The following is a 14,970-nucleotide window of genomic DNA, read 5'->3' as shown; positions in this document are numbered from 1 at the left end:
ATACTAGTGAACACACCTACTACGTGCATGCGAGGAGGGGTGGGCTCCCAGCCGATCCCCCTGCACTCCCCACTCTTGCTCCGAGCCTGGCATCATCCCTCACTCCGTGCTGCCCTGGCCAGCGCCACCATCTCATCTTACCGATCACTGTCCCGCCTCCCAGCGTCGCCAAGCCTATCAGGAGATAGCGCTTCCACTTCCTCCGGTTTTCTTTCATCTTCCGGGATGCCTCGGCCGTTCTGGGGGGGGCGGGGGAGAGGTTGCTCTCTAGGACTGGCTGTGTCTGGGATCCCTTGACACCTCCCCGCCTCACCAACCCCCAACTGGGATCAGTGCTGGGTGCTCTGTCATGCAGAGCAAGGTACCAAGGTTACCCTGGACCCATCGTTGGTTTTAAAAAGCTGAAAACATTCTAAAACCCAGCTGGGGAATCCCAGTACGTGGGATGTGCTACTTACCCAACGGATCCATCCTAACAGGGTTGCAATTTGAATAATGAAAAGACAAAATAATAATAATAATAATGGCAAAAGAAGCACAAAAATATCTTTATACAGATGGACCCAGAATGAGTACCAGATAGAGTCACAGACATCATCACCTCACTCCTTCCTTCCCCTCCCCCGACTCTGCCATCTGAGCCCACCTCCCTCTGGAAGGAATTTGGAAACCAATTTCCTTCAGATTTATCTTTTTAAAGAGGGGTTAGAGAAATGTCTGTACTGGAGACCTTGGCCTTGGGGCAATAGCTAGAACAGTTCAGACTTGAAATCTGAAAGTGACAAAATGTAGCAAAAGGGAAGCATATGAAGTAAACTGGGGTCAGGTGAATCCTCAGAATGGCCCAGGAGAGTCACTAAACCCAACTTTCCTATCCAACATCTGGCCCCCGGTGCTTCGGGGCAGTAAGAAGGATGGGAGACAAGGGTGGGGCAGCGCGGTCACTACCAGTGGGAACTCTGAACTGAACTTGGAGTTTGGACAACAACTCAACGTATAGTGCGATGGCAGATGACGATGATGATAAAAGAAGGGTTAAAGTTTATTGAGGACTTCCAACATGCCTGCCACTGTGCTTTGCACTTCGAATGGTTTATCTTTTCCTAGAATCAGTTTTATTATTATCTGCATATCACAGACGAGGTCACGGATAAGAGTACCCTCCTCCTGAGCGGCAGTGGGGATCAGCAAAAACAACGTCTGTCAAGCGCAGAGCTTGACAGTTGGCCCTGCGAGCAGGGACCGAAACAGTGGCCGTTGCCATGAAACTCCATCTCCCTGAAACTCAGTTCCCCCTTTTGTAAAAATGGGGATAATAACATCTCCCTCATAAGGCTGTTGGTTTGTAAAGCTTAAATTAATTCCTTCTTCATCCCTTCGATCAACAAACTTTTATGGAGAATGGACAGCAGGCTGGAATTTCTGTGTGTCGGCGAGCAGAACAACGCAGTACTCAACCGGAACTGTTTCCTTCCCATCTCTTGCCTTCTGAACCATAGGTGATAGCGAGAAACAGTTCATCCTCCGGTCAGTGAAAAGAAGTTGGATTTGAGATGGGCTTTCGGAGAGCCGCTATGCTTTTTGGTTGTCTGCCCGCTCACCTCAACCAACTTTCCCCTAAGCACCTCCTGGGGGTACAGCACAGCACTTCTTGGTTGCTTCACTACTGAGCGGAAACCAATTCTCCATGATCACAGGTGCTGGTTTTTCAGGACTGAAATTCACGCCCTCAGATGTGCGGGAAGAGGCCGAACCACATGCATTTAGCAAAGCAGAAGGTGGGATGGCCATGGGTTCTGGTGTCAGGTTTCAAATCCTGTAAACTAGGCTTGAATCCTCCCTCTGCTGTGGTGGTGCATGACAATCCTCCAGGTGTTCAGTTATCCCTCCTGCACTGGTCCTCCCTATGGAACAATTACACATCTCTGCCCTGTTGAGCTGAGTGGTTCCATGACCCGCTTTAGCCAGTAGCTGGAAGGGATATGAGTCACTTCTGGCAAAATCTTTATGGGTCAGTGCAGCGCCTGGTAAGTCTCCTTTTGCTCTGCCCCGAGACCAGCAACGCTCCCAATAGAGGTCACCCTGTCAACTGGGACCCAGAGCCAAGAAAGTGTGGACTAAAGCCACAGCCAACTTGCAAGAAATGCACTTTTGTTGCTGTAAGCCATCGAGATGTGGAGGTCATTTGTTACCGCAGCAAAACCTAGGCTATCCTGCTGGACAGAGCCACTTACTAACCTTGGGACTATGTACAAATTACTTGTCCTGAGTTTCCTCATCCATAAAGTGGGAATGATAACAGCGCTGAATTTCCAGGGGTACTAGGAGGGCTAAACCTACGGTGACTGGCATACTGTAATCGTTCAATACGTTTACTGCTATCATCATTCCTTCCATGGTTATGACAATTTCCTCCACAGGCTGGAGATATACTTTGGGCCTTAATTGCTAGTACCAATCGGGGCAAACAGGAAGGCTGGAAATTAGTTGCTTTCGGTAGAGTTCAAGGCCTGAGGAGAAATTCCGGCTGCTGAGGGCGTACAAGAGGAACACACAGGGGCTACGAGCAGCTGGCTCCGTGAACCAGCAGCAAATTGTTCAACTAACACTGCCTGGGAAATAGTCTGCAAATTTGGGGTGAGGTCTTTGAGCCCAGCTCTGCCATGATCTCGCTGGCTCCCCTGATTTTTCTGAGCCTCAATTTTCTCACTTAGGGACTGGAAATGGGAGGATGATGAGAGCACCACCACATGACCAGTGTCAAGCAGGAAAGTACAATCACAACTGTCTGCCCCCCTCTCTCCCTCCATCCTGGTCCTCCCTCTGCCTTGAGGATAGAGTCACCTCTCCAGCAGGACACTCAGGCCCCCCGTGACCTGGTTCCTGCCTTATTCACAGCCTCATCGTTCATCAATTCCTAACTTACACTCTACCCTCCAGAAACACCGAACTGCCTGCAGGCGCACTGCCCACGCCTCAGTCCTGTGTTCCTGCTGGCCCTCGGCTGCCAAGGACCTTCTTACCTTCCTTTGCCTGGCTAAACATTACTCATCGTTCCAGAGTCACCTCCTCACCTGCCTGAGCCTCCAGGTTGCCTACATGCTCCGACTCTAGGCCTCCCTAACCCTCTGTACTGTATTAGCCTGGAGTTCTAGACCATTGATTTTCAAAGGGTGGGCTTTGGATCAACTGCATCAGAATTCCCAGGGGGTAGCTGTTAAAAGCACTGCTTCCTGGGTGAGGAAACCACCTGTACCAAGCTCTCCAATTATCTCAAGTTTGAGAATCACAGGGCTGAACCTTCGGGACACAGATAAAGCCTTTCCTGCGTTCCACCCTCAGCAGCTGGCCCTGGGATTGGCACCTGGATGGGGCTCAGAAGACGTTTTTTTGAAAAGAACCTACTCATTCCACAGCAAGAATTGGACGTGAACATCTTGCTGCAGTGATCTTTTCTCCCACTCACTGTCCATTTCTATGAAAACCAGGGGGCACATACATTTTGGCTAAATAAAATATTTAGCCAGAGTGTAGGCCAATCACCATCAAGAATGAAATTTCTGGGACAGTAGAACAAATCTAGGATGTTACAACATTTTCATGATTAGTTCAGATTTATTATTAAGAACACAGTCAAATTCTTGAGTGGGTGCCCCTGACATTTCTTAGCACAGTCTGCTTCTAGATTGTTCCTGCAGTGACACCTGCACATCTGGGATACTAGACAGTCATCACTTTTAGCTGAGTTTATGGAGGGGGAAACTCATAGCCTAAAGGGAATAAAATAACTAAAAAGTAAATATCATTCTTGAAGCTGTTTTATTTAAATGTATAAATGCTAGTATATCAGATCAATTTTATAAAGATTGGATTGATGATATACTCTAATCTCTAGTATTCTGCTTTGTATTATTATTATTATTAAAAAAATTTTTTTTTGGCTGTGTTGGGTCTTTGTTGCTGCACGCAGGCTTTCTCTAGTTGTGGTGAGCAGGGGCTACCCTTTGTTGTGGTGCGTGGGCTTCTCACTGCGGTGGCTTCTCTTGTTGTGGAGCACGGGCTCTAGGCACGCGGGCTTCAGTAGCTGTGGCACATGGGCTCAGTAGTTGTGGCTCGCGGGCTCTAGAGCACAGGCTCAGTAGTTGTGGCACACGGGCTTAGTTGATCTGCAGCATGTGGGATCTTCCTGGACCAGGGCTGCAAACCCGTGTCCCCTGCATTGGCAGGCGGATTCTTAACCACTGCGCCACCAGGGAAGTCCCTGCTTTGTATTACTATTTGAATGTTTATTAAAAAAAGAATATAATATTTTCCCTAAAGGTTACTTAGCTAAGGCACTCTCTCTTAATGTACACCTGAACGGCCAATCAATTTCCTTATTTAAGTACTTGAACGCTCTTAGTAACTGTTTTGTACATAAAACGAATAGCTTTCCCGTTAATCATTAATTATCACAGCATTTCACTCCTGCAATAACTTCAGTTGTCTGATTGAATTTCAACCTCTAGAGCACAAGAGGAGAGGCTGGCTCTGAGTTACATCTATGATGCTTCCTATATTGGGAAGTGAGAATTCAGAGCAGGACACTAAATCCAAATGAAGCCCTGTTCCTATTACTGACTTTGCCTGCTGGCTAGGCACCATGGCAATCTATGTCATCACATAGCCTCTGGCCACACTCATGACCTGGGATGTCAGAAGTGACCTTGAGTTGACATTCCATGTCAGCTTCCCAAAGACAGAGGCTGAAGCCAAAATGCAGATTTGGGCCAAATCCCAGGCAGATGTGAAGAGCAAAGACACCCCGCACTGCTTATCTCATGGGTCCACAAAGAAACTTCCTTCACTGCCACCTTATCTCCCATGAGAGGGTGTTCCTCACCTTTACTGCCCTCACCACCACCCTTTTCTTTTTTTTAAGTCACCTTCTCCAGTAGATAGAGAGGGAGTGCTTATCTCTGGGGAGTCTAGAGACACATTGCTAGTAAAAGCTCAGAAAGCCCCATAAAAGAATTATCTTCACCGCCTCCTTCAGAATTAAGAATGAAACCTTGGATTCTCAACCACGCCTTGAGGGATGCAGTAAGCAATCTTCAGACTGGATAAGGAGGCTGAATCAGATGGTGCCACTGACCAGCTGGGTGGCCTTGGGTGAATTACGTCACCCTTCTGACATTCTGTTTCTTCCTCTGCAAAATCCTCAGGGGATTGTAATGAGAACCCAATGAGATGGTATCTTGTACCTGCATCTAGAGAGCTCTCAATAAAGGTTAGATGTTGACCATGTTATTATGATGGGATCAGTATCAACCTCCAGCACTGCATTTGCTAACATTTACTATGTGTCAGGTGCTCTTCCAAGCCTTTGATATGTATTAATTAATTTAACCCTCTTGACAGCTCTATGATGGAGATACTACCACTGTCCCTGTGCTAGAGATGAAGAAACTGAGGCACAGAGAAGTGAAGTCACCAAACAAGTAGGGGAAGCTTGGACGGCCTCAGGGCTCAGATGGGGACCCAAGAACAGAAAGGTAGTACATCACACCCTGAACTCCAGTTGCAAAGGATCGCCTTGGGGTGCTGAGTGAGAAGCTCACCTTGCAGAAACACAAAACCTTAGAGATAAAAGAAACCTACATACAACTCGATACTCTACTTGTACAGGTGAAAAAACTGGTGCTGGTGCCCGGAGAGGGAAAGCAACGTGCCCAGGGCCACACAGGGACTTAGCAGCAGAATCAAACAGAGAACCAGGTCCCTTGGCTGACCAGTCCCTATGCTTTCTCTGCGTCTCAGACCCCTCCAGAGACCATAGATAGAATCTGAGAGGTTGCCAAAGTCCCTAAAATTGAGTTAAAAAATGACACCTGTGGAGTATTATTCTGAGGAAATGGCCCATGCAGTAATAACAGCAATGATAACAGTACTATAGCAAATGTTGATATTTAACATCTAGTAACTCTGTGCAAGTCCTGCTCAAAGCGCTTTATGTGTACAAACTCATTTGAGCCCCACAGAACCCTATGAAGAGGGTGCTATTATTATCCCCATTTGTAGCTGGGGAAACTGAGGCCCAGAGAAGTTAAATAACTTGCCCAGGATCACACGGCTGGTAAGTGGCAGAGCTGGGCTCTGTTTTACACATTTCCTGATCTGGCATTATCAGAACAGACCCTCTGGGTAATGTGTTTCTTTCTGACAATAGATTTCCAGACAATACTTAAGAGTTTCCTTCATTTCAAGGCATACTTGAGGGATCCAGGTGTGGGCCTGGAACCAGCTCTTTCTTTATTGACACAGCTCTGGGAGTCAAAACAAGTCTATTTTCAGGTTATTTCAACAGACCAAGTTTCCTCCTTTCTCAAGGAATCAACCGCCTCCCTTTGCCCTACAAACCCTGGTGGGAGGGCGGCTCCAGTTCTGAACTTGGCTTCAAAGCTAAATTCCCAGCTGGGCTGAACTGGCACAGCCTGGCTGCTCAAAGAAAGCCTTCATGGCCGAACAAAACCCAAGGCTGGGAGATGTGCCTGGTGCAAGGAGCCCACAGTTAGGCTGTCACTGGGATTGATTTATTACCCTGGGATTAGATCCTGTGTAAGGTGTTCTGCAAAGAGCTGAGCTCTGGCCAAGTTACCAGGAAAATTTCCCTCGACACACACCTGACCATACACAGATAGCAAAGCCTCTTGACAGCTGTCAGGTATGGGGGAATGTGGGGGAAGGGAAGGACTCATACTTACTGAGCCCTTGCTACATGCCAGCCCTGGGCCAAACACTTGATAATACAATTACATTTGTTTTCCACAATGACCCTAGGAGGATGCTATTCTTATTCCTATTTTACAGATAAGAATATTATGGCTTAGAGAACAGGGGTGGGGGGGCACCCGCCCAAGGTCAAAAAGCAAACAGGTGTCAGAGGTGGGATTTGAACCCAGGCCACTCTGGCCCACAGACAAGGTGTCACAAGAACTGAGGGGGAGTGGGGTGTTGGGACCACAGAATGTTAAAGTCACAAACTCATGGCCCTTAGCATTCATCCATTCAATACCCCCTTCCTACAAATGAGGATGGAGGCCCAGAGAGGGGAAGTGACTTGATAAGGCCACACAGCGAGTCAGGGCTGCACTGGGACTCTCTGTCCAGTGCTCTTCCCACCTCAGTGCACCATCTCTTAATGGGGGGAGGGGACACACAGGATGCTGTTATCTGAAGAGTGGAAGTCCTTGATTCCTGACAGGGTGGCCAGGGTCGCAGGGCACACTTACTCAGATTCCTCCTCTTTGGTTTCCTTCAGGCTCTCGAGGAACGTCTCTTCGAGGAGGTCCAGCTCCTCCAAGGGCACTTGGAGGAGGGAGGTCATGTGGCAAATGAGGACTCGGGCCCGAGCATCATAGCGCCCTGGAAAGAGAGAAAGCACGGGGTCAGTTCAGCCTCCAAGCACAGAGATGTTAACAGCAGCACAACGGATGAAACCCAAACCCCAGATACATCCGAAGTGCACAGCCCCGAGAACCAGTCAGCTGAACAAGAAAACAGCTTCTGGGGCAGAACAGTGTGCAACTATTACCCATATGGATCAGAAGAAAGGTGGCGTTTTTCACCAAATGAGCAAAGATCAAATTTTCACATCCCAAAGCTGTTAAGGACGTGATATCATGATCAGAAGCAAATCCAACTCCATCTTGACATACAAGGCCCCTGGCCAACTCCACGACCTCACCTTCTGGAATGTTCCTGCTGCGGAGCCTTTGCACTTGTTTTGTTTCCACCACCGGGAAGGCTCATTCCCCAGATCTTCTTGGGAGGCTCCTCCCCCTCATTCAAGTCTCTGTTCAGACGCCTCCCGCTCACAGAGGCCTTCCTGACCCCCAGCCCCCATTACTCTACCCCTTTACCCTGCATTTTGTTCCACACAGAGCTTGCCCTGCTCTGACATCATATCCACTTACTTTCGTTTGTCTCTCCCCGTGAAGTGTAAACTTTATAAGTATAAACTCTACACTGCTTTATCTCCGGGCCTTAGGAGAGTGCTCGGCACAAAGAATAAATGTTCAATTAATGGCCTGACAGACCTGGGTACGGATACTATTTGTGTGTCTAACCTTGGGCAAAGCTCATCCTCACTCAGGTGGAAGTGGAAATAGTAACAGTCATCTCACAAAGTTTTTTTGTTTGTTTGTTTGTTTGTTTTTGCAGTACGCGGGCCTCTCACTGCTGTGGCCTCTCCTGTTGCGGAGCACAGGCTCCGGATGCGCAGGCTCAGTGGCCATGGCTCACAGGCCCAGCTGCTCCACGGCATGTGGGATCTTCCCGGACCAGGGCATGGACCCGCATCCCCTGCATCGGCAGGCGGACTCTCAACCACTGCGCCACCAGGGAAGCCCTCACAAAGTTTTGAGGAGAGGACTCTGGGTCCATGACGGGTGCTTAATGAATGATGCAGAACTGGCCTCCTCTGCTGGGTGTCTGCAATGCTGCATGGTAATTTTATACTAAGGTCGTAGTAGCTACGATAACCTCAGCTTCTGCAAAATAAACCAGTTCCTTCCTCTAACTAGGGTCCTTAGAGCGAGCTGTGGTCTGGCAGCACTTGCCCAGCTGCCCTCGGCCGCCTCCCTGGATGAGGACCTGTGTGTCGGGAAATGGACACCACAGGCCATGTCTTGGGATTATTGATCAGCTAATGTTCCACAAATAAAGGAGCTCCCTCCTAGGATCACAGACTATTGAATGTAGGCCGTAATCGACCTGTGGCAATTAATAAGCCTTGGCCATGGTGATTAACTGATGGCAGTTATTATCAGCCACTAATTCATACTCCATTGGTCAAGGCTGCCGTGATTCAGTTTCTGGAATATAGACTGCCAGGTGCACAGGTGATTAAAACCTCCCAAGGTATTCTCGGGCGCGGGACTCTGGAATGCCAGCCTCGTGTAAGGGTCATTTCAAGGACCTTGACAGCCAGGCTGCTGGACTTGGAGCTGAGGTTCTATTTAAGGCAGGTGGTGAGTGTTGGAAGAGGGGCAGGAGTCCTGGGCTACCCAGGACAACTTGCCAGGTAGCCAACTCACTCCTCAAGGGCCAATCCATCCTGTCTCAATAAAAAGCCCAACTTGCGATTCAGGCCAAAAGCCTGGGCATCATTCTTGATTTTTCTCGTTGCCCCTCCTCAGACATCCAAGCTACCAGCTAATGGTGACAGCTGCACCTCCAAAATGTATCTTGAGTCTGACCACGGCTCCCCATCTCTGCTGCGCGGCCACTGTGACTGCCACTGCTCTTCAAGGACCAGCCATTGCCCTGGTTCCTCCTGCCCCACACTCTATTTGCCACACAGCAGCTTGAAGGCTGAAGTCATAAATCTGATTGGGGTTCTCTTCCCCAACTTAAAACTCCCCAATGCACTTAGAATAAAATCCACATTTCTTCCCATGGTCTGCAAGACTGTACATTTTCTAACCCCTTCCTGCCACTCTCTACCGCCTCACTTTCTACTGGTCCCTGTTTCCACCAGTATTTGTCCCACCAAGAAGCCAAGCTCATTCCTGCCCCAAGGCCTTTGCACTTGTTCTAACTAGCAAGCTCCTGATCTGAGAAGGTCTGGGTGCATTCATGCCCGGAGGAAGTGGTGTAATCAAGAGGACTCCTCCTCCTGCTACCTCTGCAGGGAAGGAAACCAGCATCCACGGTGCTCCTGACGAATGCTGGGCACCACTCAAGAAGCTTGCATTCCTGATTGCTAATCTTCCCAGTGGTCCTGGGAAGCTGGTATTATGATGCCTCATTTTGCACAAGAGGGAAGAACGGGTGCAGACAGGCTAAGAAACTTCCTAAATCAGGGGTCCCCAGCCCCCAGACCGGTACCGGTTCGTGGCCTGTTAGGAACCGGGCCACACAGCAGGAGGTGAGCAGTGGGCCAGGGGCGAAGCTTCATCGGCCGCTCCCGTCGCTCCCCGTCGTTAGCATCACCGCCTGAACCATCTCCCCCACCCGAGTTCGTGGAAAAACTGTCTTCCACGAAACTGGTCCCTGGTGTCAAAAAGGTTGGGGACCGCTGTTCTAAATCACACAGCTGAGAGAGCCGTGGAATTTGGCTTAAAACTCAGGATGCCAAAGTTTCTGTTCATTTCACTGTGGCTGCCTTTTAAAGGCAAATCTACTTGAGGGAATTCCCTGGAGGTCCAGTGGTTAGGACTCCGAGCTCTCATTGTGGAGGGTCCAGGTTCGATCACTGGTCGGGGAACGAAGAGATATGGGAACATATGTATATGTATAACTGATTCACTCTGTTATAAAGCAGAAACTAACACACCATTGTAAAGCAATTATACCCCAATAAAGATGTTAAAAAAAAAAGAAATAAAAATAAAAAGATTATATATGATACACACACACACACAGATTTAGAACAGAAATTCTAAATGGCATAAAAGACACATATGGAAAATCTATTAACTGAAAGACAGAATTATGGAAAATATCCAGAATAAAACACAGAGAGACAAACAGAGACATGTGAAAGAAAATCTGAGACAGGTAAGACAGACTGAGAAGTTCTAACATAAATGCCTATTCCAAGTTCTAAAGTTGGAAGTAAAGATAATATGAGAAGCAATATTCAAATAAACAGTGGTTAAGAACTTCCCCAGACTGACAACAAAGAACCTCAGATTTTAGAAAAGTATCTATCTTAGCAAGGGTAATAAAGGGAACTCCTAGCTAGAGAAGAAAAAGACAGCTGGTTAAAAAAAAAAAAAAAAAAAAAAAAAAAAATAGAATAAGGCAAATCTACTCGAGTGAAGTTTTGGGATTCCAGGTCAATCCCATGTGGTCAGCTGTGAATCCTACCTTCTGGGTGCATGGGATATGTGGGGTGCACCCACAATCCCAGGCATAGCCCTAGGCCATGGGCCAAAGGTACACACACAGGACCCATCACCCAGCAGCCCGTTCTTTGGAAAATCTTGGTGGGGGGCGGGCTCAGGGATCTTGGCTCTGCCCCCAGGGGGCAGGAGTATGCCAGCCTCCAACTGCTGGGCAGCCCCAGCACCCACCCAGACTCCACCCTTGGAGCCCAACTGGTCCTTCTGGCCTAGGAAGAGCTAGGGACATGTCCAAAGTCAACCAGTGTGTTTGGACAGACCCGGGGGCAGAACAAACACTTCTGGGCTCCTTTCCTCACCAGCAACTCAATAGAGAAGTTGATGCACTTTGCACTTCACCATCCAACACTGTGCTGTGCATTAAAGGATGAACAGCACCCTTAGAGCTTGACACTAAACGCCAGGTGCACCCCAGGTGCTGTGATAACAACCACCACCTGCCCTACATTTCCAAATGCACCTCCTCAGGGAGCAGTACAACCTCCATTGGCAGGCACTGAACCAGCCTCTGTTCTCACTATGGATCTGAGTTCGGGAGCCAGAATGACCTGCCTGGGGTTGAGCTTGCCTCTCCTCGGAGAGCAGCAGAATCCCAGACCTTTGGGAAGAGATCATGGCCAATCCCTTCCCTTTGGGGACTGCCCTCCAGACCAAAGGAAAGGAATTCAGAGGCAGAAACTTCAGCCTTTGTTGCGACACAGACTGGGGTTTGAATTTTCATCTGACTACCTACTAGCTGAATGGCTTCAGGCAACTTTCTTGACCTCTCTGAGCCTCAGTTTCCTTATCTGTACAATGGGGGCAAGAATACCCTTTTAATCTGGCGTTTGTTGAGATACAGTGAGAAGATGCATGTGATGAGACTGTCTAGCACCTGGGATGCAGTAAGTGATCAAGAAAGGGTGGCTAATCATACTCTTTTTATGGTAAATTGTCAAATTTGCTCTATCCTTAGATGCTAAGAAGCCAGGGCTGCTGGGGTGAGGCTGTGAGCTGATGCTGCTGTGTCAGCACGGGGAACCTTCGTCTCCCCTTTCCCTGTGGTCCGAGGACACTCTCAGGCCATATTCATTCAACTGATTACCCAGCCTACTGCACTGCCATCCCTCGATGGACCGACTTTTTTTTTTGGCCGCACTGCGTGCCTTGTGGGATCTTAGTTCCCCGACCAGGGACTGAACCCGGGACCTGGCAGTGAAAGCACCGAGTCCTAACCAGTGAACAAGGGAATTCCCCCAACTTTTCTAATTGTACATTTTATGTGACATTTAGAATATTTATACCCAATTTCACCCTCAATGAATTTTTTTTTCATATAAAGGAAACCACACCTTACTCTAGTCCCACGGTCCTCCCCCCATTCCCCCCATGGGCACTGGGCTGACTTACAAGTCTTCCCAGGGTCTTCACTTTGGTGGGCAGAGTGTGGCTGGAGGCACGGGACTTTTTTTTTTTCTTTTTAAATTTAATTAATTAATTTTTGGCTGCATTGGGTCTTCTTTCTCCAGTTGTGGTGAGCGGGGGCTACTCTTTGTCGCAATGTGCATACTTCTCATTGCGGTGGCTTCTCTTGTTTCGGAGCACGGGCTCTAGGTGTGTGGGCTTCAGTAGTTGTGGCATGTGGGCTCAGTAGTTGTGGCTCACGGGCTCTAGAGCACAGGCTCAGTAGTTGTAGTGCAAGGGCTTAGTCGCTCTGCGGCCTGTGGGATCTTCCTGGACCAGGGATCAAACCCGTGTCTCCTGCAATGGCAGTTGGATTCTTAACCACTGCGCCAACAGGGAAGTCCCAAGGGACAGGACTTCTAAGATGCACCCTGTCTCAGGGCAGGACTTGAACTCCGAAGGTTTCAGGTATGACTCCTGCCTTTTCTCTTCACGGCTCATTTTGGGGGGACAATTAAGGGCGTTCAACGTGGCAGCAAGCTTACTTCAAGGCCGGTGGTCATGGGAGCAAAGGGGGCCCATCTGAGGCCCTCCTCCAGCTCCACCCTCTCAGCTGCTGGCCAGATTGGCCTCCTCCGGCCTCTACCACATGGGGTGCCCACTCTTCATTCTGGCCTCATCAAATCCCCTTAAAGTCAGCTGCAAGGATGAGGATTTTATCATTTTATCTCCATGTAGGAAGCAGAACAGCAGTTAAGCATGGACTCTGGAACCACACTACCTGGGTTCGAATCCTTGCTGTGTGACCTTGGGCAGGTGACTTCACCTTCTGGGCCGCAGCTGCCTCTTTTGTAAAATGAGGGACAGGAATAGCATCTACCTCCCAGGGCTGTTGAGGGGTTTAAACAAATTGTAAAGCATTTTTCTCAGGGCCTGCACACAGTAGGCACTCAATGAGCATCGGCCCTGGTTAGAACTACTCCCAGCACCTAGCAGACGGTCTGGCACACACAGTGCGGGCTCCGTTCTCGTTTGCTGAATGGATGAACAGCCAGTTTCAATACTGATAGCAAGCTTTACGAACCTTGAGGATCCTGAAGAAGAACCTAGCCACCAGCTGACAACGCGTTCCACCACGACCAACGACCAACCTCTCAAACCTTTCTGATTCATTGGGTTGGTAGGGTTTGCAACTCGGTAATAAAGACCAGGTCAGAAAGTAGAGCCAAGTTTGTGGTGAAAGTTGTTATATCTCATGCGGCTGCGTGTCGTCGGGTTCCATGGCCTGGAGTCAATGTTATCTTTGGATTCAGAGTACAGAGGGCAAGAACCATGTGTCAGCTTAAGTCCCCTGCGCACGTTCACCATGAGACTCACTGCCTTAAATGGAATTTGAAACTTACTTGGAAATGCCACCTCGGGTTACTTAACCTCCTGAGCCCAATTTCCTATCAGTGGGGATAACTGTATCTACCCTAGTAGTTGATTTGAGGATTATATATGATGCAATAATTCACCATCTGTGTACAGGACCTAGGAGAGCAACTAGGTAACTTACAAAGATTACCAACTACAAATAAACCAGCCCCACCTGAGACAGCCAAATTTGGGGTCCTGAACCCATGGTTCTCAACCAGGGATGTTTTTGCCCCCCGAGGACATCTGGCAAAGTATGGAGACATTTCTGCTTATCACAACTCAGGAAGTGCTACTGGCATCTAGTGAGTAGAGGCCAGGGATTCGGCTAAATCTCCTACATGGCACAGGGTGATCCCACAACAAAGAATTATCCAGTCCCAAATGTCAATAGTGCCACAGTTGTGAAACCCAGTCTAGAGTTGGCTCAGATTTAGTTTAACCTTCAACATATAAAAGGCTTATTTTTTTCCAGTTGTGTGGGCAGGAAGCTTCATGGGTTGTTACCGGATGAGAAGAAAATGATTAGCATGCATAGAAAATTCCACCCAGCTGCCAAGATGGCATCGTTTTGTGACTAAGATACCAATATTGTCAGTGTGGGTCAACCTTCCAGGAAGTTCAGAGACGTGCGGCTTTTTGTGTTGATGTCTTGGGCTGATTCCATGATTAATCACCCTGTCTCACACCCAGAGAGAAATGCAGTGGCACAGAGAGCCTTCTTCTGTGCTGTGTGTCCTACCCCATCAGTTTCTGCAGAAAAAAGTTTTAACCCTCAAGTTCAGACAAACCACCTTGCTAGTATCTAAGCTTGTGCTCTAAGGAAAGGGCATCCATCCTTCTTTCTATCCATCCAACCTTCTATCCGTTTATCCATCCGTCCCTCCATCCCTTCATCCATTCCTCCATCCCTTCATCCATCCATCCACCCACCCACCCAACAAGTACTAAATGCCCACCACGTGTCCATCAGTGTTGCAGACACCAGGATATGATGGTGAACAAGCCAGACAGGGCCCTACTCTCATGGAGCTTATGGGAAAGGCCTTGAGCAACCGGCCCAACTATGACACTGACCTTCTCCTTACAAGATCCTTGACTGTGTTCTTAGGACCAAAGACAGTTTTGTCTTGCTCGGAAGTAGCATCTGGCTCTTGCCTCTCATTTGTATTTGAAACTGAAGTTCAGAGAAGTTAAGTGACTTGATCAAGGTCACACAATGAGAGTCTGAGAGACAGGATGAGAGTCCAGGTTTTCTGGTTCCCAGGGCTTTCCCATTTCA

General features: G+C 48.5%; 1 protein-coding gene across 1 annotated transcript in view; it reads right to left on the bottom strand.

Annotated features, from left to right (window-relative positions):
- The window catches only part of TMCO4 (transmembrane and coiled-coil domains 4), a 77,468-nt gene that overhangs the window by 50,813 nt on the left and 11,685 nt on the right, over positions 1-14,970 (bottom strand). The window contains exons 4-5 of the mRNA XM_007459240.1: positions 7,272-7,404; positions 142-239 (exon numbers count right to left, since the gene is read on the bottom strand). Coding sequence (XP_007459302.1) covers positions 142-239; positions 7,272-7,404 — 231 coding nt within the window. The remainder of the gene's footprint in view (positions 1-141; positions 240-7,271; positions 7,405-14,970) is intronic.

The sequence above is a fragment of the Lipotes vexillifer genome, unplaced genomic scaffold (genome assembly GCF_000442215.2).
Source record: "Lipotes vexillifer unplaced genomic scaffold, Lipotes_vexillifer_v1.1 scaffold496, whole genome shotgun sequence".
Lineage (NCBI taxonomy): Eukaryota > Metazoa > Chordata > Mammalia > Artiodactyla > Lipotidae > Lipotes > Lipotes vexillifer.
This window is presented reverse-complemented; position numbering and strand designations above follow the sequence as displayed.